General features: G+C 47.7%; 11 protein-coding genes across 11 annotated transcripts; 8 read left to right on the plus strand and 3 right to left on the minus strand.

Moving 5' to 3' along the window:
- Positions 1-784: 784 nt before the first annotated feature.
- On the plus strand, positions 785-2,516 carry FIESC28_09594 (uncharacterized protein; the record flags this gene model as incomplete). The annotated part of the gene is made up of 3 exons (XM_031163730.1): positions 785-1,028; positions 1,084-1,509; positions 1,564-2,516. 3 exons carry the CDS (start codon positions 785-787, stop codon positions 2,514-2,516), a joined length of 1,623 nt encoding a protein of 540 aa, XP_031012230.1.
- A 587-nt stretch (positions 2,517-3,103) lies between these two features.
- On the plus strand, positions 3,104-4,606 carry FIESC28_09595 (uncharacterized protein; the record flags this gene model as incomplete). Its single annotated transcript, XM_031163731.1, has 8 exons — positions 3,104-3,256; positions 3,311-3,450; positions 3,504-3,545; positions 3,595-3,661; positions 3,711-3,751; positions 3,803-3,892; positions 3,967-4,309; positions 4,373-4,606. 8 exons carry the CDS (start codon positions 3,104-3,106, stop codon positions 4,604-4,606), a joined length of 1,110 nt encoding a protein of 369 aa, XP_031012231.1.
- A 923-nt stretch (positions 4,607-5,529) lies between these two features.
- FIESC28_09596 (uncharacterized protein) lies at positions 5,530-5,817 on the plus strand (the record flags this gene model as incomplete). The annotated part of the gene is made up of 1 exon (XM_031163732.1): positions 5,530-5,817. One exon carries the CDS (start codon positions 5,530-5,532, stop codon positions 5,815-5,817), a length of 288 nt encoding a protein of 95 aa, XP_031012232.1.
- A 595-nt stretch (positions 5,818-6,412) lies between these two features.
- FIESC28_09597 (uncharacterized protein) lies at positions 6,413-6,721 on the plus strand (the record flags this gene model as incomplete). Its single annotated transcript, XM_031163733.1, has 1 exon — positions 6,413-6,721. One exon carries the CDS (start codon positions 6,413-6,415, stop codon positions 6,719-6,721), a length of 309 nt encoding a protein of 102 aa, XP_031012233.1.
- Positions 6,722-7,017: 296 nt separating this feature from the next.
- Positions 7,018-8,638, minus strand: FIESC28_09598 (uncharacterized protein; the record flags this gene model as incomplete). The annotated part of the gene is made up of 3 exons (XM_031163734.1): positions 7,018-7,705; positions 7,754-8,375; positions 8,428-8,638. 3 exons carry the CDS (start codon positions 8,636-8,638, stop codon positions 7,018-7,020), a joined length of 1,521 nt encoding a protein of 506 aa, XP_031012234.1.
- A 1,829-nt stretch (positions 8,639-10,467) lies between these two features.
- FIESC28_09599 (uncharacterized protein) lies at positions 10,468-11,672 on the plus strand (the record flags this gene model as incomplete). Its single annotated transcript, XM_031163735.1, has 3 exons — positions 10,468-10,591; positions 10,659-11,172; positions 11,240-11,672. 3 exons carry the CDS (start codon positions 10,468-10,470, stop codon positions 11,670-11,672), a joined length of 1,071 nt encoding a protein of 356 aa, XP_031012235.1.
- Positions 11,673-13,504: 1,832 nt separating this feature from the next.
- Positions 13,505-16,772, plus strand: FIESC28_09600 (uncharacterized protein; the record flags this gene model as incomplete). The annotated part of the gene is made up of 4 exons (XM_031163736.1): positions 13,505-13,904; positions 14,734-15,370; positions 15,422-16,289; positions 16,377-16,772. 4 exons carry the CDS (start codon positions 13,505-13,507, stop codon positions 16,770-16,772), a joined length of 2,301 nt encoding a protein of 766 aa, XP_031012236.1.
- Positions 16,773-17,289: 517 nt separating this feature from the next.
- Positions 17,290-18,807, minus strand: FIESC28_09601 (uncharacterized protein; the record flags this gene model as incomplete). The annotated part of the gene is made up of 1 exon (XM_031163737.1): positions 17,290-18,807. The coding sequence occupies one exon, from the start codon at positions 18,805-18,807 to the stop codon at positions 17,290-17,292; it is 1,518 nt and encodes a 505-aa protein (XP_031012237.1).
- Positions 18,808-20,558: 1,751 nt separating this feature from the next.
- FIESC28_09602 (uncharacterized protein) lies at positions 20,559-21,927 on the plus strand (the record flags this gene model as incomplete). Its single annotated transcript, XM_031163738.1, has 5 exons — positions 20,559-20,762; positions 20,819-20,855; positions 20,906-20,973; positions 21,031-21,425; positions 21,474-21,927. The coding sequence occupies 5 exons, from the start codon at positions 20,559-20,561 to the stop codon at positions 21,925-21,927; spliced, it is 1,158 nt and encodes a 385-aa protein (XP_031012238.1).
- A 653-nt stretch (positions 21,928-22,580) lies between these two features.
- Positions 22,581-23,195, plus strand: FIESC28_09603 (uncharacterized protein; the record flags this gene model as incomplete). Its single annotated transcript, XM_031163739.1, has 3 exons — positions 22,581-22,642; positions 22,696-22,710; positions 22,763-23,195. The coding sequence occupies 3 exons, from the start codon at positions 22,581-22,583 to the stop codon at positions 23,193-23,195; spliced, it is 510 nt and encodes a 169-aa protein (XP_031012239.1).
- A 335-nt stretch (positions 23,196-23,530) lies between these two features.
- FIESC28_09604 (uncharacterized protein) lies at positions 23,531-24,387 on the minus strand (the record flags this gene model as incomplete). Its single annotated transcript, XM_031163740.1, has 2 exons — positions 23,531-24,186; positions 24,240-24,387. 2 exons carry the CDS (start codon positions 24,385-24,387, stop codon positions 23,531-23,533), a joined length of 804 nt encoding a protein of 267 aa, XP_031012240.1.
- Positions 24,388-24,415: the final 28 nt, after the last annotated feature.

Consider the following 24,415-nt stretch of genomic DNA (forward strand, 5'->3'; position numbering starts at 1 on the left):
TTAAGTTTAATATCAACTTGTGATATCTTTATAAGTCAAATACACAGCTTTCTATTTATTTTCAGCTTTTCGATATAGTGCTTAAGCAAACAAATGCCACAGATCAGCTTTGCGGCGTTGAAAAGCTCTTGTCTAGCCACAAGAGAAAGCCGAAGTGTAGTACGTAGGAAACCTTATCCAACTTGGCTTCCTTCACTGCCGCTTCAATTGGCCTGTCCATTCAGGAGGCAAGCCCAAACAAACTGGAGTGTAGCATTATTAGCAACAGATTCCACAGGCACCTGCAAGTGAATGAGGGGAAGTCGCGCAACACCGGGCAAAGCATCACCCACTGTTACGTTACGCCCTAAAACCGGCTTTAACTCGCAATGTGGAGTTCTAGTTAAGCTTATCTACTCACCTCCCTAAAGCAGTAATACTTGTCGTCCATCAACGCCATCGCTTATTTTGTCTCCGCTGGAAAGGTCAATGCCAAGCTTGACCCCTCAATTCATCAGTGAATTCTTTTCATGAATTTGGTTAGTTCGCGGAGTTGATCGCTCAACAATCAATAGTTGATGTCACGATGCTGCTAGACAGCATGAACATCCTTGGTATGCAACATACGGGTTCAGAATAAGCTCCGGCTTGATCCGGGGATTGTTGGAGGAAGGTCGACGCGATGGACAGACGATTAATGCTAGGGTGTATTTAAACCAACAACGGCCCATCTCCCCGATTACTTGGGTCTCTGTCGGTTCCCTTATGCTCTAGCAGTGATATCATGGCTCGTAGTGTGAACAATATGGTCCAGCATCTTTATGCCTTAGCGGCACTTGTGTCCACTGCCACGGCCCAATCCGGTGGTATCCAGACCGGTCTTCAATATGGAGAGAATTGGACGCCTACCATCAAGGACTCAGACCTTGTTGCGGCCAACTTTCCTGACGTCAATATCACTCTTCGGTCTCCTGCGTTTCTAAACCCCGAGACAGTGCCTGCTCGGTTTGCCAACGGTACAGAGGGGCCTACGGATGACATTGAACTTGGTACGAAAGAATCTTCCGCCAACTTCTCGTTCTCTTCGCTAATACTATTGACCAGACTACTTCATTCGCAATCTGGCACGAAAGCATGATTGGATGACCTACGAGTCCGCCGCCTTCCAGTCCGAGGAAGGCCGCTCAATTCCATACGTCTTTCTGTCAGAGCCTAGTACCAACTCGAGCAGTAACAAGCTCAGAGTATATCTACAGGCCGCCATTCATGGAAACGAGCCGGCTGCTGATCAGTCCGTCCTTGCATTCCTAGGCAAGATGGATGCTGAGCCAGAGTGGGCTGCTTCTATTCTGGAGAAGATGGACATTAAGATCCTTCCCCGGTACAACGTGGATGGCGTTGCTTATTTTCAGAGACAGCTCTCTTCCAATCTGGACCCGAACCGTGAGCACCTCAAGCTCATGCGTGGTCAGTCAAGAGAGATCAAGAAGGTCATTTCTGAGTGGAACCCCCATATCGCTCTGGACATGCGTAAGTCTTTGCTTTTTTCTTCCTCTCTAACCAAGGTTACTGACTCTTGAGAAGACGAATTCACTGCTCCCACCGTCTACGGAGGAAATTACCAGCACGGATCAGATGCTCTGCTTTCCGGCGGCATCAACCCGAACATCCACCCCAACATCCGAGAGCAACTTCTTGACTTCTTCATCCCTGCTGTCGGAGAGAAGCTCGAGTCCTATGGTCTCCGCTGGGAGCCTTATGTCACTGGCGCTTCCAATCGCACTGAAGGATCGAGAATACAATTCACCGAGGCTGTCACTGAGGCACGAACTGGTCGCAATGCTGTTGGCCTGACTCAGACTATCTCCTTCCTGCTCGAGATGCGCGGTATCCGTATCGCCGACCAGCATTTCCAGCGTCGTGTAGCCACTGCTCTCATCAAAATCCAGACCATCCTTGAACTTGCAAGAGATAATGCCGACAAGGTCAAGTCTGTCGTTGAGGACGCTCGCAAGGAGTTTATCAACAGCGACGAAGACATCGTCATCACAGACTCTTATGTTCCTGAGAAAAGAACATTCACTATGGTCGATCAACGAAACGGAAGTGTCGTCCAGGTTCCAATTGACTTCAAGCGCACAACACCCTCTATCGCAAACCTCACAAGAGCCAGGCCTGAAGCTTACATCATCCCAAGAACGTGGATCGATGTCGCCCAGAGACTTGAGATTCTCGGACTCAAGGTTGAGAAGTTGGACTATGAGTTCAGACAGACTCTCGAGACCATGGTCATCGAGTCTTCCGTTGTTGAGCCCAGCTTGTATGAGGGAACTTACCTGAACACGGTCACAACAAACACTACGACAAGAGAGGTTGTGCTACCTGTTGGAAGTTACTATGTAAGCACCAGGCAGCAAAATGCAGCTTTGGCTTTCATTGCGCTTGAGCCTGAGAACATTGATAGCTATGTCAAGTTCAACATCATTCCGGTTGAGACAGGTATGGAGTATCCCATCTTTAGAATTCCACGGGAATAAGCAGGGACTTGAAATTCCTTAATTACATATAGTAGAGTATCTAGACAAGACTGAGAGCTATAATAGGCTTTTCCATGCCAACGTTTTGCACTTGATGTCTAAACTCTTGGCTAGATGAGGTGTTAGGAAAGGCTCACATTCATTGGGTCTGAAAGTTCGTCAGTGGGGGACTTAAATATCCAACCCCACGCGTTGTCTTATTATACCTGATCTCTCGACATCGGGTACAATCATAAATAGCTAGCCCAAAGAGTTTTCCAATCAATTGCTTCTAGGTATTTGAGTCACGTATCGTCCGCCACGTTTTTGTATCCTGACCCCATCAGTAGAGTTTGTCTTCGCTTTGGTCTCTTCACAAAAAGCAAAGGTCGTATTCGCCAAGGATACGAAAGCTGACCCCCAGTTCAGCAAAACCCCAGCACATGAATCCCATGATCTGATTCTTACTGTTACAGTAATGATCCGCAATTAGCCGAGCAAAATCTCATTTCAATACCAACCCCGCAAGGCCCCCTTCTCACGAAAAGAAATTGCGCGTTGGACAAATCGAGTTATTTGCCAACGTAGACGACCAACCGCACAAAACAATGGCCAATACCACTGATCCTGCTGCTGCACCTTCTCCTAAACAATCGCCTAGGTCACCTGTGTCGCAAAAGTCACACAGGTCTGGGGCTGATCGCGAAGCTGCGGATGCTGCGGGTCTTCAAACTGCTGAGCACTGGGCCAACTTAGCGCAGGTAAGCTGAAATGTAGTCGCCTTTAGAAGGATCGTGAGCTAACCCGCACCCCAGGAACCCCACGATGATGACACTGACTCCACGCTTGAGAGTGATGTTGAGTCTTCCACGGCTTCTATGTCTTCTAGCATCTTGAACTATAGGACTATCAAGGGAAGAACCTACCATTCGGAGAGGGGCAACGCAGAATACTGGTAAAGCTCGTCATTGACTCAGACGAGTGTTTGCGTACTTACAAATTTCTTAGGGCATCCAACGATGCTCAGCAGAACGAAGCGATAGATATCATGTCAGGACCTCTGAGGTGTTCCGATTGTCAATGACTAACGCGTTTCCAGTCATCACTACCTCCTCCTGGCACTTGATGAAAAGCTTCATTTAGCTCCGGTCAAGGACGATATCAAGGTTTGACTCTCTCGTTACAAGCAAAACTATAGGGCTGAGTCTTGTGAAGTCTGTTCTAGATGTAGGCACCGGTACAGGTATCTGGGCGATGTATGTCAGCATGTGAAAGGAATTGGCTGTCCGAAGCTAACTCGTCTGTAGCGATTTCGCAGATGAACACCCCAATGCCGAAGTGATAGGAACCGATATCTCACCGATCCAGCCAAGCTGGATACCACCAAACGTTAAGTTGTAAGTTGTTTTGGTTCTGTGGCGTTTTAGGGCCTCGGTCAGTTCCAGGTTCTGTATCACTGACAGTGGTCTAGTGAAATTGAGGACTGTACCCAATCATGGACATTCTCCCCCGATACTTTCGATTTCATTCATATGCGCTACCTATACGGCTCTATCGGTGACTGGGGTGCTTTGTTCCAAGAAGCATACCGCGCTTGCGCACCAGGTGGTTGGGTCGAAAGCTTCGAGGCCTCACCTCGCTTAGAGAGTGACGACGATAGCGTCCAAGAGGGCAGTGCCATCAACGAATGGGGAAAGTTTTTTATTGAAGGTGGTAAAAAGCTAGGAAGAACTTTTACTATTATTGATGATGATCTTCAAAAGAAGGGCATGGAAGAGGCAGGGTTCGTCGACATAAAAACCTGGGACTTTAAGGTATGTGAACGCTTTGATTTTCCGTACATAAGCGATGAGAACTAACCTGGCCAAACTCTGTAGGCTCCGGTTGGCGCTTGGCCCAAAGACCCCAAGATGCAGGAGATTGGCAGATTTGGACATGCAGCTATGGATCAAGACTTGGAAGGGTTCGTTCTCTATATGGCAAGCTTTGTCTTGGGCTGGTCGCAGGAGGAAGTCCTCGTGTATTGCGCCCAGCTGCGACGCGAGTTGCGTAATAGGAGCCATCACCCATACTGCCGGATGAGGATTGTTTACGGACGGAAGCCGGAGTAACAGACATTCCGGAGCTCTACCTGCATAAATGTATAGCGATTGATAGCGTCGAAAGCGAGACTGAACTGCTCTAAACGCGTCAAAGAGAAACGCGTAACATTGACCAGCACGAGTGTCCACTTTTGAGCGCGCAACCTACCCTGTAATTGTTTGACATTCGAAGTTTGATTGTGTTGGCGACGACTTTCCGGACCAGAGTACCCTAGAAAGTCTCGGTTATTAACGTGAAACACCCCAAGTGCAATCTAAGTCGTGATCTGTGATCACGAAAATTGAAGATGTTGAGGTTGATGTCTGCGGGCTTTTGAATCCAGGTCAACACTAATTTCCGCCTTATTTCCACGACGATTGCTTAATCAGCTAACATCTGCTCCCTCATTGGATCACAGTAGATCTATGGAGCTGTCACAGCACTAGTACTTAGATAGGTTAGTCAAAATGATGAAGGCCAATTTTAACTCGGTGAATGTGATGCTGCCTCTCGAGTCGAGAGTGATATTGTTAGTGAGTAGGTATGAAGAAACTTACTACTCTGTTGCAGTGCTTCATTGGCAGATATGCCGGCATAGCATATGAAAATAGATCACGGGATCACATTGGGAAACAACATGGTTTGTTGATATGCGCAACATCACACACAGGCTTCCATCTTGCTCCAGGTAGTCTCAATCACAAACCAAATCTATAAAGAATCATTGAGTCTAGTATATCAATACTTGTTATCACAATGCTTTAGGGAAAATCAGCTTTCAGTGAGTCAAGGCTGATAAAATACTATAAAAGCCTAGCTTTGGAGCCTCGTCAAACTTTGACCTTAGAATATCAACATTCCATACCAACTAAGATAATTCTACTACTAAGACAACTCAATCATCAAGAAACAACTCCTAAATATTATATCTCTACAGCAAAACCCTTTCAAAATGTTAACCCTCGGAGATTTTGCTATTCACTGGATCCCCAACGCTGACGTGGTCGACGAGCAGAAGTTCAAGACCGCTCTTGAGTCAATCTACCCCAAAGATGAGAGTGGAAACTCCACTGTCCAGGTAGAACACGGCTTGCTAGACAATGAAGACGCCTTCAGGGTGGTCTGTCAGTCTCGAGAGCCTGTGGACCTCATGGAAGAACTACAGAAGAATGCTGATGAGAATGGCGTGAAGAGGAAGGAGGAGATGGTGCAGATCAAGAAGGAAGGTGACACTACATAGATACCCATGGGGTAGTAAATGACCAAAGGGAGAAGCATATCTGGTGAAGATTATTGAGGGGGGATTAAATATGATGTGGCTGGGTCACTAAGAGACCAGAAAGGTCTTTGACAACGCTGTACCACCATAGTGATGAACTAAATTATAGAAATATCAGTAGACATCATTCCAAGCTTCTCATTACAAGTTAACCTTCTCTATAAAAGTGGGAAAAACCTATAGCTAGAGAGTCATGAGCTTGGCGCGATGAATAAATGTTATTGCAAGTCCTACTCTGTATGTTGATAACGTCTACGTTTGAATGCTAATCATCATGTAAGCCCTAAAGAATAGCATCACGCATGATGGAAGCAACAAGGTTCTTCGATCTGAATCACAGGCTGCACCCGATCTGTGACACATTAAAATCTATGTTATTGTCGGCATATCTTCTATCTGTGATTCAAGGCTTACGATTATTATTAAAGAGCGTCTTCCGACGCCCATTCCAGTTCATTTTCCAACTCGAGCCTTAAAAAACTCTGCTAAAGCCACCAAGACTCACTGCGACAAACAAAACATTTATACAACAGATTCCATTCAACAGACTGTAGGAATGGAGCGACTTCTTCAAGACGGCCGTCCTTGCCATACTGTTAAGATCCGCAAGGATAAGGTGGAAGACGAGCACAAGCTCAAGGGTGCCTGCCAGGCCATCTTCCCTCCTGCAAATAACGGAAACGTCAGTGTCGAATTCTGTTTCGACATCCCTGACGATCCCGACAACATCGAGGTCTATTACTTGTCGTATGATAGTGTGAACTTGGAAGAAGAGCTGAAAAAGAAGGGAGCTGACAGCGGTCTCAAAACGGAGGAAAATACCGAGACTAATGTTGCTAAGATGCCAACGGTTCTGTGGGGTTGAAGATGGAGTAACAGCATTAGAAGCTAGTGGTAGGGGCACGGATTTGGTAGCATTTGGCCTATGAGCCGGCTCAATCAATACTGAGTTCCAAGGCATCTTGATCACTCCAAGCCATGCATGATTCCATATCGGGATGCCTTTGCCGCGACCCTCTCTGCCTACAGAACGTACAGAGTTATACTGTCACACAGCACATGGCGTTTGCCGATTTGATCTAGTACATCTAGGTCTGAATAGTGCTTGACTTTGTGTAAGTGATATTTGGTATTCTATAGACGATTATACCACTTGGCAGATTAAGCAGTAGCATCGCGAGGGGAGATTTTGATCTTCATGTCCTCAAAGTAACTCACACCACCATTAACAACATACTTGCCCCTCTTCAACTCGTCAACCCACTCAACATTAAAGCTTCTCAAGAACTGCAGAGGGCCCTTGTAAAGTTCCATCCTGGCAACATCCTGTCCAAGGCAAACTCGAGGTCCATATCCGAAACCCATGTTGTACTTGTTGTAGATCTTGGCCTTATCTTCGTCCAACCATCGCTCAGGCTTGAACTTCTCAGCGTCATCGCCGTAGATGTTGGGGTCACGGTGTACGAGCCAAGGATTGCAGGTAATCTCGGTACCCTCAGGGACAAAGTGGCCGCAGATCTCAAGGCCACCGGCGGGAGCGATACGGGGGAAGATGTTGGGTGCAGAGGGGTTGAGACGCATACTCTCTTTGACGCAGGCGATGTAGTAGGGGCAGTGCTCGACGACTTCGTCGTACTGGGGCATTTCGGAAAGTTTTCCAGCGGCAGTGGCCGCGTCAATCTCAGCGAGGAGCTTCTTGTAGACAGTGGGGTTGGTGAGGATGTGGATCATCATAGCTTGGAAGGCAGTGCCGGTGGTATCAGCACCGGCGAGGAGGACAAGAAGAATCTCAGCCTTGATGTAGTTGATATCAAGAGGCTTGTCATTCTCGTCACGAGCCTCAATGAAACTGCGATGCGTTAGTGACATATCTTACATGTGAGGACAATTGACTTACGTCTGAAGAAGATCGATGCGTCCACCAGTAGAGCCATTCTCAATATCCTTAAAGCGCTGCGCAATCAAGCGATCACGGAAGCGCATCAGCGTTCCAATACCAGAGTCCTGCTCGGGACTAGCAACCATGTACTTGCCCAAGAAAGTGCTCTTAACCCAATTGGTGAAAGGGTGCAGTCTAGCCATGATACCGAAAGGTGTAAGACCATCGTGGAAACCCTGGATGAGGCCCTCAACATCCTTGCCTTCCTTCACAAAGCCAAAAGGAGCACCGAAGCCAACCTCAGAAATAATGTCATAAGCCATGAAGACAGCCCATGGTGCAAAGTCAAAAGGCTTGTTGGTAGCAGCAAAGTCGCGCTGGAGGCGGGCCATCCAAGTGTCGATGTTTCCGTCAATCAAGGGTTCCATCTTCTTGATGTTGGTCAGACTATATAGAGGGGCGGCGATCTTTCGGTACTTGGTGTGCATAGCCGAATCTTGCATGTTGAAGAGCGATTCATCTTTGCCGAAGCTTCCAGTGATGTAGTGCTTTGACTTGTTTGCGTGACGGTTGTAGATCTTGGGGAGTTGGGTAGCGTCGCTGACCAGCAGCATGGTAGGGGTGATTCGAATGACAGGTCCTGCAAAATGTCAGTATTAACTCAATTGGTTCGTATGGTTGGATGTTCTTACCATGCTTCTGGTGAAGCGCTTGGAAGGTTTCACACTCATCTGCTACCACGTTATGGTAGGTGATCCAAAGGCGTGTGACGCTTCCCCAGAAGTTACCAGGGAATTTGGCAAGGGGATGCAAAAAGCGGTACTTGACGACCTGCCAAACAACGCAAAAGACAACATAAGCGACACCCAAAAGGGCGACGTTCGTGATGCTTAGAACAGCCATGATTGTGTAACCACCTGTCAAAAGCAATAAACGAAAGTTTAATCAAGCCAATGGTTGGAAGCTAGAAAATAAGCATGCGTTTTAACCAGGGGATGCGTCTACGATATGTAAATGTACTACGTAGTAGCGATCGACGGCGAAAAGAACCACAGCGGCTCGTAGCTCCGGGGCATCCTTTCGCACATCCTAGTATCCATTTGGAATGGACCCTGTAACCGTCTTGAGGGGGTTCGTGCCTCTTGGACGACCCATTACCAAGGACGTTGAAAGGCCCGTGATTATTATGCTATGCATGCAGCCAAGTGGACTTGGTGTCGAAACTGTTTCTCTTTGGCAGGTGGTTACAGAGGGCAACAGCATAAGACGAAATAACTCAGTCATTCTATACTAGTCCAAGAGTGGAACTTGGACTGCATTATTTCGCCAGCTCAAGTCCAGGATGCTTGGCTTATGTCCGTGTTAAATTGGCGTTATTCTCGGTTGTCAGGTAATGCTAGTTCCACCGTTCTGATTGACGTACCTGAAATGCCTTTTACGAGTATGTCATCAACCAACAGCCTTGGCATTGCGACTGGCTAACGTGGACTTTTGCAAGGAACTTTACGCGGGCGGGAAAAATTCTGATCCTGGTCCTACCCACCCATATACCAGGATCGTCATATTCAGCTCTGAAATTGTGTCCCTGCTAAGCACCTTGTTGCAATTACAATACAGCGCCGCAATCCTTCACATGTTAGGTTGTTGCAGAGACGCATCTGGCGGCAATCTGCGAATCTCGATAGAGGACTAATTTGACGATCGACTCCTGTATAATACCCCTGTATCATATCGTAGGCGAACTCTCCACAGTCATATGATCTGATGTCCATCATTGCCAAGATGAAAAAGAGCAGGACCTCGTTTGCGAGGCTACCCACAAAAGCAAAGAGACAACCAACACCTTCGGAAACAAGACGAGGCGGGTCTCTGTCATTTATGTAAACATGACAGTCCGAGTCATGAGAAACAAGGAGGCAAAAAAACAAGCAGCGAGGCTCGGCGGCCGAGGCGGGAGGCGCACAACCAATACATCGACAGTGCCGGACATGAAGAAATCAAGATAACGGCCCGTGAGCCTAGCTTGAGACAAACACACAGTAGGCTCAACGGTGAAGAGCACAACGGCAGCTAGGGGAATTTGGAAAAGACGGGCTAAAGATGAGGAAACAAGACTAAGACCAAGCTAAAGGACCGAGGCTAGGTCGGCTAATCCGTAAAAGTGACTGATCAACACGAAAACCCCCACTCCGGGGCACTCTATCCGAATTTCCCGGTCTTGTCGAACAATCCCAGAAGCCAATCAGCGAATAAAACATTCCCAAAACTGTGCAGTTCTCCTGAAGATTGCTTTGTTCTCGAGACCAAGACCAAGACAAAAAGCCTCTTGTCCTGTGGGACCCCTGTGTCAACAATCCTTGTGTCTTTCCCAGGCGAAGTGGAAAAGGTCCCAGCCGGGAAGATCATTGCGTGAAAGGATGGCGCGAAAGGGGGCGAGACGAACAAACCATAGAGATGCCTCCCAACTGACGTCTGTGCATCAACTACACGTTACAGAAGGGAAAGAGATTGGCATAGTACCAGTGAACTAATCATTGCGCAGGATTTGTTGTAATGAAACTGATATCTGCCTGTCTCAGTTGGACTACAATGGGGGAGGGTCTTCCATTTAACTCGGAGCGCATTCTTCCCATTGCGCTACAAACTCGAACCACATACTTATCCATTCTTTCTTCTCGTTTGCGTTTGCATTTCCATTTTCTGTTTCGTTTTGCGTTGAGTTATATGCAATCATGGAGTCGCAAGGTCCCACGGTAAACTCCGTCGCTATTGTCTTTGCCGTTATTAGCTTCATTGCTGTCGTGCTTCGCTTATGGGCGCGGATCAGTATTGTGCGGTCAGTGGGTGCCGACGACTGTAAGTGAAAACAAACGAGGCCCATAACTCCACTGCCCGCCCTCTTTGCTTCTGACACTTGTGACAGATCTCATCTGCGTGGGTGCTTTACTCTCGTGGTCCTTCATCGGGTGCACGATAGCCTCAGTCAACCATGGCCTCGGCAGCCATTATGAGGATGTCATAAAACGAGGCACCGATAATTTCATTGCCTACCTCCAAATTGTTTGGTTATCCTCCATCTTTTACAATGCTTGTCTCGGCTTCATCAAGATCTCGGTTCTCGCCCTGTACACCCGCCTCGGCGACAAGGTGCTCCGCAAGACAGCCTTCTTCATGATGGGAGTTGTAGGATGCCAGGCAGGAGCTAACGTCCTTGCTTGCATCTTCCAATGCTCACCTATTCCTGCTGCATATGATATCACGATACCAGTGGAGGCGAAGAAGTGCGTCGACATCAATGCCTTCTACCTTGCCAACGCGGCCGTCAATATCTTCACGGACATCCTCACCTACACCCTGCCAATTCCCCTGGTGGCACGGCTCCGTGTTCCGCGACGACAAAAGATCAGCTTAGCTATCATCCTCGGTCTCGGACTCTTGTAAGTTTCCCTTCTATCTCGCCTACGAGCACTGTTCTCTTGACGGCCCAATGCTAATACCTTCTAGCGCGTGTATCTCCTCCATAATCCGAATCACCTACATCCCACCCATGCTCCGATCCACCGACCAAACCTGGGTCATCTCCAATGCCATGTACTGGTCCGTCATCGAAACGAATATCGGAATCCTCGCTGCCTCGATTCCCTCCTACAAAGCTATTGCCAAGAAGTACGCACCTCGTCTGCTCGGAAGTACTGGTATTTCCAGCAACAAGCTGTCTGGCTTCAAGCAAATGCCCGTCGAGCTACGAAACAACAGCATGCCTAGCAATGGCGCACCCAAGAGCACTTTTGAGACGAACATCAAGAATGGACTTGACGATAACAGTAGTGAGGAGGTGCTCGTCATGCCTAATGGTCAGATTGGTGTCAAGACAGATATTGTCTTCCGATACGAGAGCAACTTGGAAAATGGTCAAGGACATAGCCGCCAGATTTAAAATGATGGATGGTCAGGGATATATGCGAAATAAACCCTAATAAAACACATATTCTGTCCCTGAAGTAGCGACTTGGGGTTGAAAGCCTAAACTATACATCTAATGACAAACTCGAACTACAGTCTTTACCGGGCACAAATATTATCTAGTCACATGATTCTATTAAGTTCTAGTTATCACATAGCTTTTCTGATATAGCTGACGGTCTATTTGCCATCCTCTATGTAAAGCTTTAGGTAACAAACTTATCTTTAACACCCCCTATGTGACAAGCCGATTCGCTCCGCCCCCAAAGGGGACATATAGTGACTTTTCCCCGTGAAATATTTTCTGCGTCTGGTGATCAAGCCACCGATTGTGATGCCGATACCACTTTGTCGCCATCTCGAGTAAAAAAAAGTCAACCATTGCTTCTATCTCATAAGGAAGAAGAAATCGATCCAGATACACATCTTGAAATTGGATCATTGGCTATCTTACTCAACTATACCTGAGCCGAGTTTGCGTACAAATTATGCCTTCTTAGCCCGTCTTCTCTGCCCTGCACACTGATAGATGTCAGAATGCGAACTGCTTGCTTTTACCCTTTTGTCTCATCGACCCCCCAATAGCCGACTTGTCGACGCCAGTCTACTTGTTGTCAATTATTGTTCTCATTGGAACCCAGTGCCTGGCTATGCATCGCCCAGGACTTCATGTCAATATTTCGACCGGGTTCGAGAAGCTGCTGGTTTTCATTAAAGTGTCATCAAGAAAATGTTCCTCTTTGAGGTCACAGTTCTATAATTCAGACTCTTGTTAGATAACACAGTTTCAAAGATGGAAAATGATCTAGACGCGTCCCCTAGCAATATCCGACTCTGCCGAGAAACTGTCTTCATCCTGCCTAGTTCTTTGGCTAAAAGATAGTTGATGTACCATTAAATAAGGTTTTAAGATATCTACACTTTGCGAAAAAATATCATAACTCCTTTATACATAGAAACCTTTTCTCTTTACCTCACCTCAACCTAAGGTTTAAGTTGACTACACATTCCTCTTCTTCCCTTGCTTCTATCCGTTTTGCTTTCCACTCTCTCTCCTACCTACGCTGTCAACCTACAACACTTGCTCAACAATTAAGTCAGCGAGACTAAAACTCTTGGAATCGATGTGTGGGGTTTTAAAGGATGCATCTTGCTGTTTTTTCGCTGGCGTTAGAAGGGGAAAGTTTGGTCGGCAGCTAGAAATTCAGGCAGCTATTTCACAACGAAAAGCACACGCTGTAATAGTCAACGCACACAGAAGCGAATAGAAACATGATGTGAAAAACTTTCACACGAGAAAAGGTAAACTAATAGCAAGGTCAGGTGTAATGTAAGGCCACTCGTAATACTTCGGAATTATTGAACCTACGTATAGCTTACTATTGGGCAACCTCGGTATCTAACTTTCCATAATATCAAAGCTTACCGATGGCTTCAAACACTGTGAGTCACTTGAATTGTGAGAGGTAGGATATAAAGAACTTTATCGAGTTTTGCAATTGAGTTTAAACAATTTCTATCGTGTATAAAAGACCACCTCTCCTCTCCCTTTCTCAGATATCTTTTCTCCTTCATACACATTTACAAACTATTTGCCGTACTTTTCAAACATCAGCTAGCGATCTTTGCAAGCAGTCGAATCTTTTCATCTTGAACTTCTCTTCATCTTCATTCTCTTCATCTCTTCGTCTTCTAACTCTCTACACATTCTACTTGGACACTTCTTACTTTGTCTGTCCTTTATTTCGGCTCGAGTGCCTTGCCCTAAAAGGAGCGATACTCTTATTTATACAAAATTTCGTTACAATGGCTCTGACATTTGCCGCGCTCGAGGGGCACAATGCCCAAATGGCAGCCATGAATGCATCACCTCCCTTCTCCCCCACCCAGGTCGATGACGATGCCTCTTCGGAGTGCTCGTATTATTCGCTCCCCGGCCTAGAGAACGACAGATGGTATCGCAAGATCCCCGCCTCTCAGCTCAGACAACAGGCGAGCCAGGTACCAAGCCATACCGGTACCTTGTATCCCCGACAATTTTACAACAAAGAGAAGTTGGGATTGGTGTCCAACGGTTCATTGACCGAGTATCCCTTCTGCCTGAACAAGCGCTATATTTCTGGCTGTCCGGGTCCTGTCCGCATCATCCTCAACTTGGCCAATCCCGCGGCTTTTGATGTGGTCTATCACCCGGATAAGCTCGAGCGTAAGGTCTGTCAAGCAGTCTACCGTCCGAGGGGGTACAAGAAGGGTGCCTGTTTGAAGCCATCACCAAACAATCCACTGCCGGCCAATTCCATGCCATTTAGCTGCATGAATCCATTGAACTACAACTACCAGGCCCCGACGACATATTGGTACCCGCCGATTCAGTCACTGTATCCGGGGCTGATACCCACTATAATCCAGCAATGGTGAAACCTGCACTGGCAGGTTTTCCGCCGTCGCTCATGCAATTTGGGGTTTGAACGATATGGGGCAGGAGCCATGGTTATCGATTTACAATTTATACCCTGTTTATTCATCTAGCGTAGACCTATCAGCGTACTTCTCACAGAAATAAAGTAGCCTAAACCCCAGCCTAGGTCGGCATAAGATGGCCAAAACATTTTGTCTCGTATGCTCTCAGCGGCCAATTCTTTTGACACCCACCTGAAGGGGTAAATTGTATACATGCATCAACCAACAGTTCGGCATTTTCCTGATTTGGTAGCGTCGTGTGGATTCCCCTAGGCTGCAGCGACCTTAGCGCGAGAAAGCCACCAATCAATCCACACAGGAGATCTTTGTCATTAGATCCCCTTCACAACATCATCTACCTTCATCTCCCTACTTCAACACGAGCCATGTCCCTCAATTCTTCAATCTTCAGATATCTTCACATACTCATTCATCCGAAATAACTTCACTCTAAAGCTCAGGCTGCTAGAGTAAAGTAACCTAAGAGCTAGTCTAAACTGTCATAAAGGAACCAACTTATTCCATCTCTTATGCTTTCGGCTGCCTTTTCTCCGACATCTAAGGCCATCTTCAAGAGGACGACATGACTCCAAGAAGAAGTACGAGAATCGCTACCATCACCTCAGCACCTGAGTCTGCGGCCGTGGAGGTGCGAGTTCTCAGGAAACGAAAGATCTCTTCTGAAACAGAAGCGACAGAGAGCGCAAAGAGGAAGAAGAAGGCGAGAGTGCCTAACATTCATCTCAGGCGTCAGCAAGCTCCGTCAACTTCAGAAGATGCTCTCTCAGTCTTGCCAGCTGAGATTCAGCTGAATATCTTACATCATATTGATGATTCATCAGCAATGATCAATCTGGCATGCACCTCGCAACGCTACTACAACCTGGCAATGTCAGTCGTCCACAACCACATCGCGGTCAGAGTGGGCTTCTTCGCCCACATGCCCATGATCATTCGTCGCTTGGAGCCCCATCTTAGCATCGCCCAGAAGAAGCAAGTCAAGCGCAAGGGAAGATACAAGGGTCAACAAGAAAGGTTTTCCAATCTTCTTGACCCAAACGCTGTACCCAAATGCGCTCTTCATGTCCGTCAAATGACAATTGGCGACATTGACCCGGGGAAGAAGCATAGACCGATCATAATCAGATACTTGGAGGAGGTCTTGAAGAACTTGACTAACTTGGAGGTTTTGGATACCACGGAGCTTAATGCGTGAGTTCTTGTTGGCATCCTGAGAAATGCAGTGACTGACGTACGCCACAGATCAATGGCTAACAGTATTGCCGCACTAAAACACCTCAAGGCGTTGCGTCTAGTTGATTCACGCACAAGTTGCATCATAGAGAATACTGCCTCTCCTCTCTCCCAACTGAGCGGTCTCAAACATATCGCCTTCAAGGCCGGGATGTTGAGCGACCTTGTATCTGGTCCACAGAAAGTCCTCCAAACTATCCTTGCAAGGTCACTGTCAACTCTCATAACCCTCGATGTTCGTGCACTGCGGTATAGCTCTAATTTTCTGGACCGATTCGAGGATCGTATCGAGGAACACGATCCCGATTCCCTTGAGCAGCCGCATTACTTCACTGCGCTTAAGTCACTGACCTTGACTGGTCATTGCTGGGAAGGCGAGCGTGCGCTCCTGTGGACCGATCTTAACAATTCTATCGACTTTTTGCAGCTCAGAGAGCTCAAGTTTACCCAACTGGGGAAAGGAAATGTCATATTGTTCAAGCACCTCGAGGATTTGTTCAGCAAGGCAGATAAAGGATCCATCCAGTTGAGAAAGCTATCAGTCGACCTGGATGCAGACAAGCCAAATCCAGTAGCTTCAGAAGAACATCTGGAGAGCATCTACCGATTCCTTGCATCCTTCGATACTCTGACATCCCTCAACGTCCTTGAACACAACGTCTTTCACGACCGCATCTTCCGCAAGAGTGATTTCGTCAACCCGGGCCTGTCTGGAAGACTTCAACAAGTGATCATCAATCACAAGCGTCTTGAGTCATTACAGTTCAAATATAGAGGCCATCCTCCTTATTACGTTTCGGCTGAGGTCATCGAGACCCTCACCAAGAGTCTACCTCGACTACAACTTCTTGAAGTAGCCCCTAAAGATGATGACTTAGTAAGCAGTTGCCTCCTTCTCTTCTCCTTCCTTGCTTCCTTCTTAATCTTTACTATTAGAAAGAAGCACATTTTCTAACAGTCACAGGATGCTCTCGCACGATCAATTTCAAGGGCCAAAGATCTCCGAACCCTCATCTTCGGAACTATCCCAAGTTGGCTAAGTGAAAATCGAAGTAAAGATCCTGTTCAGACGTTCCTCAAGGGCTTCATGGGAGGCCTTTTGCAGATTTCTGGGGATACCGAAGACTTCACCTGGGCAAAGGCGTACAAACTAACAAATATAACTGTTGCAATCCACACATTTACTATTGGACACGGCTTTATCGAACCACCACAGAAGAAAATAGACCCTCCTGTCGAGATCAAGAAGGGTGACAAAGCGGTCTGGCTTCAGAATATAAGGGTTAATGAAGGATGGAAGCAGTGGTATTACACAGCGGACAGTTCATGGGCGAGTCAAATCATGACATCTATCAAATAAGTGGGTGTCAGGGTGTGGGAAGAATTGCCGCCGAAAGCATAATAGACGAAAGGATTGAGTCATCTTATGCTGGCTTAGGTTAGTATCCAGACGACTTTATTTCTGTAGCCTAAATCTTGGATAATAATTCCTCTGTTGTCCACCTGTTAGTCCGTGAAGCCGTGAAGGAGTCTGTGCAATATGATGCAATTGTTATTCTTATTCATGACATGCAACGACTCTTTATTGACATAATTGTCCAAAGCTAACGTAGTTGCATATCAGTAGGGGATGTTATGCTTCAGGGGAGAAGAGGACCAAAAGATAAACTCATGAGAAAAAGCTTACCTGACGATCTTGCAGCCAGAATCCTTAGGCAGGATGCAAAACAGATGATGGCTTTAAGTTACCGGGAGTCATACTGGTTATATTGGGATACAATTCAGTCATTACTTCAATTCTAATTCTAGCTCATTGCATATTTGTATTCCCCGCCAAAAAGCTCCGTAAAACATCGCTTGCCCGCAAAACACAAAGCTTAAACACGCATAGGTCCCTCAGCATACTGTCTCCAGAAAGGATCATTCATAAGACCCTCCATAGCGCTGTTCTCGGTATTGACAAATACTTCGATACCGGGACCAGCCTCCAGTCGGTGGGGGAGAAGGACGTGCATGGCGTGTGTGATTCCAACCTTGGGGGGTCGAAGGGCTTGCATACGGTCACCCAGGGCGGGACCCCAGTTAATATCGTAAAAAGGAAACTCTCTCCACGAGGAGAGGAGGGCGTGGTTGCCAGGCATGTCGAGGAAGATGGTGGGAACAAGTCGGGCGACGTTGTTGAGTTGCTCGACGCGGGCCGTGATGCTGTCGAGGTATGAGTCCTTGGACTTGTTGACAGTGGCCCGGACGACGAGAGCGACATCTGCCAGAGTAGCCTCGTCCTCATTGATTAGTGTTTGAATGTCCATGATAGTAGGTGCGAAACCGAGGATGTTGCCGATGGTGTGCTTGTGGACATCCTGGCCAGCATAGCGACGACGAGCATCGAGAGCAAGACCAAGCATGGAAGGTCCAGACGACTTATCTTCGCCCTGCTTGTGCTTGTGCTGGGCCATCATTGTGCAACGCCAGACAAGAGCTGTGAGGGCATCGTTGGTCGAAATGTAAGGGGAGTTGTCCTTGTTGGACTTGAAAAGCTTGGCGTTGGAGGGGGAAGCAAGCTCCTTCAGGGCTTGAATCTTCTCAGGGGAGAAGTAGAAGACATGCCCGTGGGCAATAGGTGAAGCAAGCTTCTCAGGAGGGCCAGTCGGTGTGAAAGGAACCTCGAGGTACTCAGCATGGTCCTCAGCCTTACCAGGCTTGGCGCCGGATGACTTGGCGATCTTGGCTCGATCCGCGACGGGAATCTCAGCTGGCTCAGGGATGGCAAGACCTTGAGCTTTGCGGACATCCTCGGCCAGAAGCTCGGTGAACTTGTACATGCACGCGCCATCGATGAAAGCATGGAGGAAGAGCATGTTGAGGAGAAGACCGCCCTTGATGAAGTTCACTTGCATCATGGTGGTGTTCAGTCTGTCAACACCAGCAGCAGGCCACTCACCACCAAGTCCTCGTTGACAAACGACATCAGGGTCTAGAGCAGAAGCAGGGAAGCCTTGGCTCTTCAGCTCCTGGAAAGTAGGAAAGTCTTCATTACGGAGATCCTTGACCTTGAAGTCATGCTCGATCTCATTGCCGTAGTGACGAAGCTGTAATAGACCATCCTCAAGGTATGTGGGAGTAGGAACAGCCTCGCAGCCAGCAATAGGAACACGCTCCTTGAATGAAGAGTAAGCCTTCTTGAAGATGCTCGTCAACTCTTCAGAGTCGTAGTTCTCGGGAAGTTCAAAGTGGAAAACAAGTCTGACCCAGCCCATCGGGCCAATCTTCTCGGTGGGTAGTAGGGGAGGCGCAAGGTCTAAGACTTCGTTTACTTGCTCAGCTACAGCAGTCTTGGTGGGGATTTCATGGGTTTGGTCGTCGACGACCAGAACCTCTGTTGGGACAGCAGCCATGATTGTGTGTTTGGTGGTGTGTTTACTGAATGGAGGTGAAAGGTGGTTTGATTCGAGGGGATGTAGAAGGATGACGAAGAGGGGAAGGATGGATGTAACTGTAGTGGATATTGGGACTTTTCCTTCTCGTTTCGTATACGGCGGACAGGCCTGACTTCTAATACTCGTAGCGAGAAAGCACATGTGGCAACACGAGGCTGCCTTCCGCCACTGTGTCCCGACTCCCCGTCCTTTTTTTGGTCCCTTACTCTTGCTTCATTTCTTCCCCCGCTGCTCAATTACTGTATCAGGGTCCTCTGCTAGACTGAACGATGAACCAACAGACACAAAGTCGTTGTGCAGGGTTACACGGTGCTACACGAGCAACAATTGGGATCGGCATTGATTACTCGTTGGAGTATGGACGAATGGCCAAGCTTTTCCGTCAACCGTTATTGGCGCGTTTGAGACTGGTCCAATTCTTCATCAGGGGCAGGAGGAAAGTGATTCGGAGTTTAGCGATCATTATGGGTACCGAGATAAAGGATTAAGATATCAGTCCACTTGTGCTCAAGCTTTGAACCAAGCCCGTGATGGTACTAGCGTACTATCCGGAGCAGATGGAGAGAGGCGAGCTAGGAGAATTATTAGACTCTCAGGATCGGAGTGTCAAAACCTTGGACCTTGCTGGTCGAACCTGTCGTTTTGAGGGATGATGAAGCACAGGTAAATCTGTGAGATTTGTACATGAATCAAGTGGATGTGTCTATCCATTGATTTCTGCCGTAAAACAGCTAAAGAATCCTTTGAACCCAACCACTGGGTCCAATTTTTTCATCAGCTCATCGACCGATCGACGCGTCTTCGGCTCTGGGACTTTTCATCCGCGGCAATTCCTGATGCTACCCCGTCACGGTGTTGCGTCGCCAAATCGAGAAACGAATGAAACTTTCCAGCATTAATATCGTGGATCCAAACCCTTCTTGAGCACAAGTACAACGCTGCATAAACGTTTTTTGACACATGGACCACGCCCTGAAACGTGCCTGTCCGGACTAAATCCTTGTTGTATCCGAACTGGAATGGGCTTGCGCGGATAACAGGGGTTTTTATTCCCGAGTGGGCTGTTCGCGTCTTGGCTAGTCTGAGTGCCAGAGCCGCCATCTGTCTTGGCAAGCCTTACTTGTGGAAGCTGTCAGATCTTAGTTCAACGCTGCAGGAATCTGCATATATACCACAACGGGATTGATATCCTTCTTCAATGCGATGGATAGCTTGCCAAGATCTGTTAAGTATGGGAAAAGAACAAGATTCCAAAGACATGGCATCGGGGAATTGCGACAAAAATGGCAAGGACATCAGCCAACACCAGGTAGCAATCAGAGTGGACACTCCAAAGTGACCCATTCCCACTTCGCTTTACGCACCACAACTTTTCTCAATTGTGGGCTGTTTGTTCCCCCGATCAAAGTTCCTCCAATGTGCCAATGTGTCGATTTACGCCGAAATGAAGTAAAATGCACCCAAAGGATTGCCGTCGCTTTCCAAGGCACGGTTGGGGCAAAGTAGGCAAAACAAATGATTGCCACGAGGAAAAAGAAAAGACATCCTAGTAACCAAATCCTCGATTTGTGCAGGGCTGGTTCTGAAAACTGTATCCTATTTTTCTGTTCTCTTCCCATTTAACGGACCGGTAACCCCATGGGCAGACGGACTCTTGCAAGTTGCCGTAATATTGTTCTCTGCATGCAGCTAGACTACAACATTCAGCTATGGAACTGGATCCCAATGTCGTAGCCCTCTTTGGCCCACCACCCGAGGATCTGGACCTCAACCATGATCAGATCACACTCTACAATGCCGTTACTTGCGTCGTTCTTGGCATCGCGTTCTTGATGGTGGCGTTGCGGTTCTATGTGAGGAACATGAAGTCTGCCAAGTTGGAGATGGATGATTGGGCTGTTTTGGTGAGCTTGGTATGTTGGTCGCATTTATATCTATGGCAATGGTGATTTACTAACGGTACATTTAGTTCTGCTGTGGCTCGACTGTGGCCATGACGATTTTGGGTAAGTTCGCCATCTTGAAATGCACTTGAGATGAAGCTAATCGCGTATAGCTGGCGCGCATGGGTCTGGAGCACACGTTTGGTCCATCAAGATCATGACACTCGTCGAGGTCTTCAAGGTAAGGCTGAGCATCGTCGACTGACTTAATATCCAAGTTAACTAACAATCACCATAGATCGTCTATGCAGAGCCTTTTGTCTACGCCCTGGCTGTCACATCGGTCAAAGCCAGCATCCTCCTTCTCTACCGCCGTCTTTTCCCTCTTGGTATCGACAAGAGTCGCGCCTACACAATCATGTTCTACATCGCAACATTCATGACAACTGTATACCCTTTCATCCTCTGGATTACAATGGCGTTTGCTTGTAAGCCTATCAGGTTCTTCTGGACGCAATATATCGGCGAGCAGGGCAAGTGTATCGAGGTGAAGCTCTTCTTTCTTGTCCTGGGAGTCATGAACATGATGAACGACATCATAATCCTTAGTGTCCCTATCCCTCGTATCTGGACCCTGCAGATGAACAACAAGACCAAGATCTCGGTTATCTGCATCATGCTTCTTGGCAGCTTGTAAGTCCGCCTCGATCGAAATATCAGTACCCTTGCTAACCCTATTAGTGTTTGTGTCGCCAGTATCGCTCGAATTTACTACCTCTGGGGGTTCTTCCAGAACGTCGATGCGACATGGTGGATGGGTCCTTCATTTGCATGGTCAAGTCTCGAACCATCCGTCGCCGTCATCTCAGCGTGCTTACCTACACTGGCACCTCTCTTCCGACTCGGCCGTATGGGCTCAACTTCACGAGGTACGCCTTATGGGGGTTCCGGAGCAAATGAGCTGTCCAAGCCTGGCTCCAAGCATTTCCAACTCTTCAGCGTCAACCGAGCCAAGGGTACTGGCTTTCAAAGCGAGGATGATGAGGTTGAGCTGACATACGATGTGGGACGAGGAGGCACCAGCGAACAAGCTGTTTGGCATGATAAGGGCTCGGCAGCTGAGCAAGGCATTGTTGTCCAGACGCAAGTTTCGGTCACACGTCATGATAGAAGACCGCCAAGTGAAGCCAGTTAGACGGATTATGAACAGCCGATTTTATCGTTGGTTATATTCAATTTCAAAGGTCAATATTTCGACCTGCTTATAAACTTATTTTGTGTTGCCTCGTCGATCCGATAGTCAGGAATGGTACATTCTTTTCTCTATGGCATCGCACTATATGAGTTTCGGTTGGAAAGCTTTATATTAGCTGAATGGATCCATCAAGGTTCAATCGTTAGTTTTAGATAAAAACGATATCAGGTTTGCATATCCTTACATTTGTTATCGATCATACGTCTCTTAAATTGGTTACCATAGACGTGTGCTTACCCTATTTGCTCTTATCGTCTTATCGTCTTATCGCCAATCTTCTTATCTTCTTATCGCCTGCTCTGATAGTGCAGGGTCATCAGACTTCATGCCGCCGTTGTCTGCCCTGGAGGCCGTCACAGTGTCCTGTTTTGCTCGTAAAACTTCAAATTTTAGCAAGATCTCCTCTGTCTACTCTGGCCTAGGTAGATTTAAGCCTTTTAGCCTCCACCGACAAGTAGAGAGTTGAAGTCTTGTGCATAGTTGAGTGACGTCATTGGCGTTTTCTGCTAACTGATCCCCTCTTCGCAGTCTCGCGTTCCAAGCGCGTTCCTGTCTTGCAAAATCTGGCCATACTCTCATCCGAAACATTCACCATGTCAGATCACTATGATACCTTTCCAGTTCTCAGATTGCTGAGTGGCTGGGGAGTGGTCAGGTACGTATACAACCAAGGATCGAGACACGAATACCTAACTGATGTCAATCAAGTGGCCCTGGACTCTTGTATGTTTTCTCTTTAAAAAAACGTGACTTTTCAACTAAATCAGATATCCAGTATGGTCCGAAGTCTAGTATCCGGCGTCTCAACAGCAACCGTCGTCGGCGTAGCAAGCGGAATGGCAGGCAGCATGATCTATGGCACAGCCGGAATCCCCTTCATTCTCGGCTCATCAATTGGCTTCGCAATCGGTAGCTACCGATGGTACAGAGTCGCTACTCACGAAGCCCTACTTCAACTAGAGCGCTACCCCGCACTGTTGCGACTGCATATCTGCTCCAACTTTCCCTGGATACCAGACTTGCGGGACAAAGGTCATGACTGGTACACTACTGACACGTTCCGTCGTTCTTGGGTCACGAGGAGTATGTTGGTTGTTGGATGGCTTTCTGCTGAAACGTCGTTGAGGGAAATTAGGGAACGGAGAGAGGCGAGGCTTGTGGAGGAGTATGTTGCTCGCGACGATTCTGAGGATAAAGAAGAACGTTGATAACTGCTTGCGTCTCTATCTTGTTGGTCGAGTCGTTGTCAGAACAAAAAGATTGAGGCGTAGCACGCATCTGCTTCAAAGAGACTGAGATAATCGATCAAAAGAAGATGCCAAACCTCATAATTCACGGCACAGAAACGACTGTTACAGGGGATGCAAACAGAAAGGACAGGTGTTAACAGAGTCTAAAATCTATTCCAAATGAAGTCCTCTGCTGCTGTTAAATACTCTCATCTCCCAGGTAAGATTCCTGCAAGCTGTCCATCAGCAGGTAACTGTAATGGGTCTCATGGCTAGCCATCTCGCGAAACACAAAGGATAATCTCTAGGCACCTCTATCGGAAGTTGCCCTGTCCGTTGCATAGGGATAAGGGAGGGTTGCTTCCTGGCTTGGCACAGACCGAGATAGCTCCCTCAACCCACTTGATGCCGTTGTAACTACCCTCCTCGTGGCTATCGGCATACCAGGTACCAATCTCGGTAGCGGATCCGATACAGCCCTGGAACTGACGACCAGAACGACGAGTGGTGATAGGCTTGGTGATCATAACGCCACAGTTGCCATCCTTGATAGTGCCTTTGGTCACGACTGATGTCAAGGTGGTCCAAGTCTTGCTATAGTCGATACCGAGACTAGCACCCAGCTTGTCCTTGACGAATCCAAGATCAGCTCCTGCGCTGCCACCAACACTGTTAGCAACGTTGTAGCCCGACGAGACACTGATGTCCATGTCGCCGACGGCACAGACGACGGGGGACATCTGAACGTCCCAGTCGACAAAGCTTTCGGTCTTGTCGGTGGTGATGTAGAAGGTGCTATCACAGCCGTCTCGCTTCTCCTCCTCATGATCCGTGGAGTTACCCCATGGCTTTGTGTGCTTCGTCCGCCATGAATCATAGGGGAGCCAGCTCTCGTCGCGCGTGGGAGCACCAATCTTGATGCCCTTTGCCTTGAGCTTGGCAAGGTACTCCTCTTCCTTCACAACATAGGCTTAGGGAACTTTTAGTATATTCCGGGTAAGAGGCACGAGAGCAGAGACTTACCCGTGTCTTTGATAGGGACGATGACATCACCCGGCTGGACTTGATACTTAGCAGTCCATCTGGTAGCTCCAGGGAACGGGTTATCCTCCAAGGGAACCGCGACAGCGACGGAAGCGAGGAAGGCAGAAACTAAGGCAGGGTAATGCATTCTGAGGATGTCTTCACAGGTGATATGG

The sequence above is a fragment of the Fusarium coffeatum genome, assembly GCF_003316985.1.
Source record: "Fusarium coffeatum strain FIESC_28 chromosome Unknown BRIP53273_contig_251, whole genome shotgun sequence".
In the NCBI taxonomy this organism is placed as follows: Eukaryota; Fungi; Ascomycota; class Sordariomycetes; order Hypocreales; family Nectriaceae; genus Fusarium; species Fusarium coffeatum.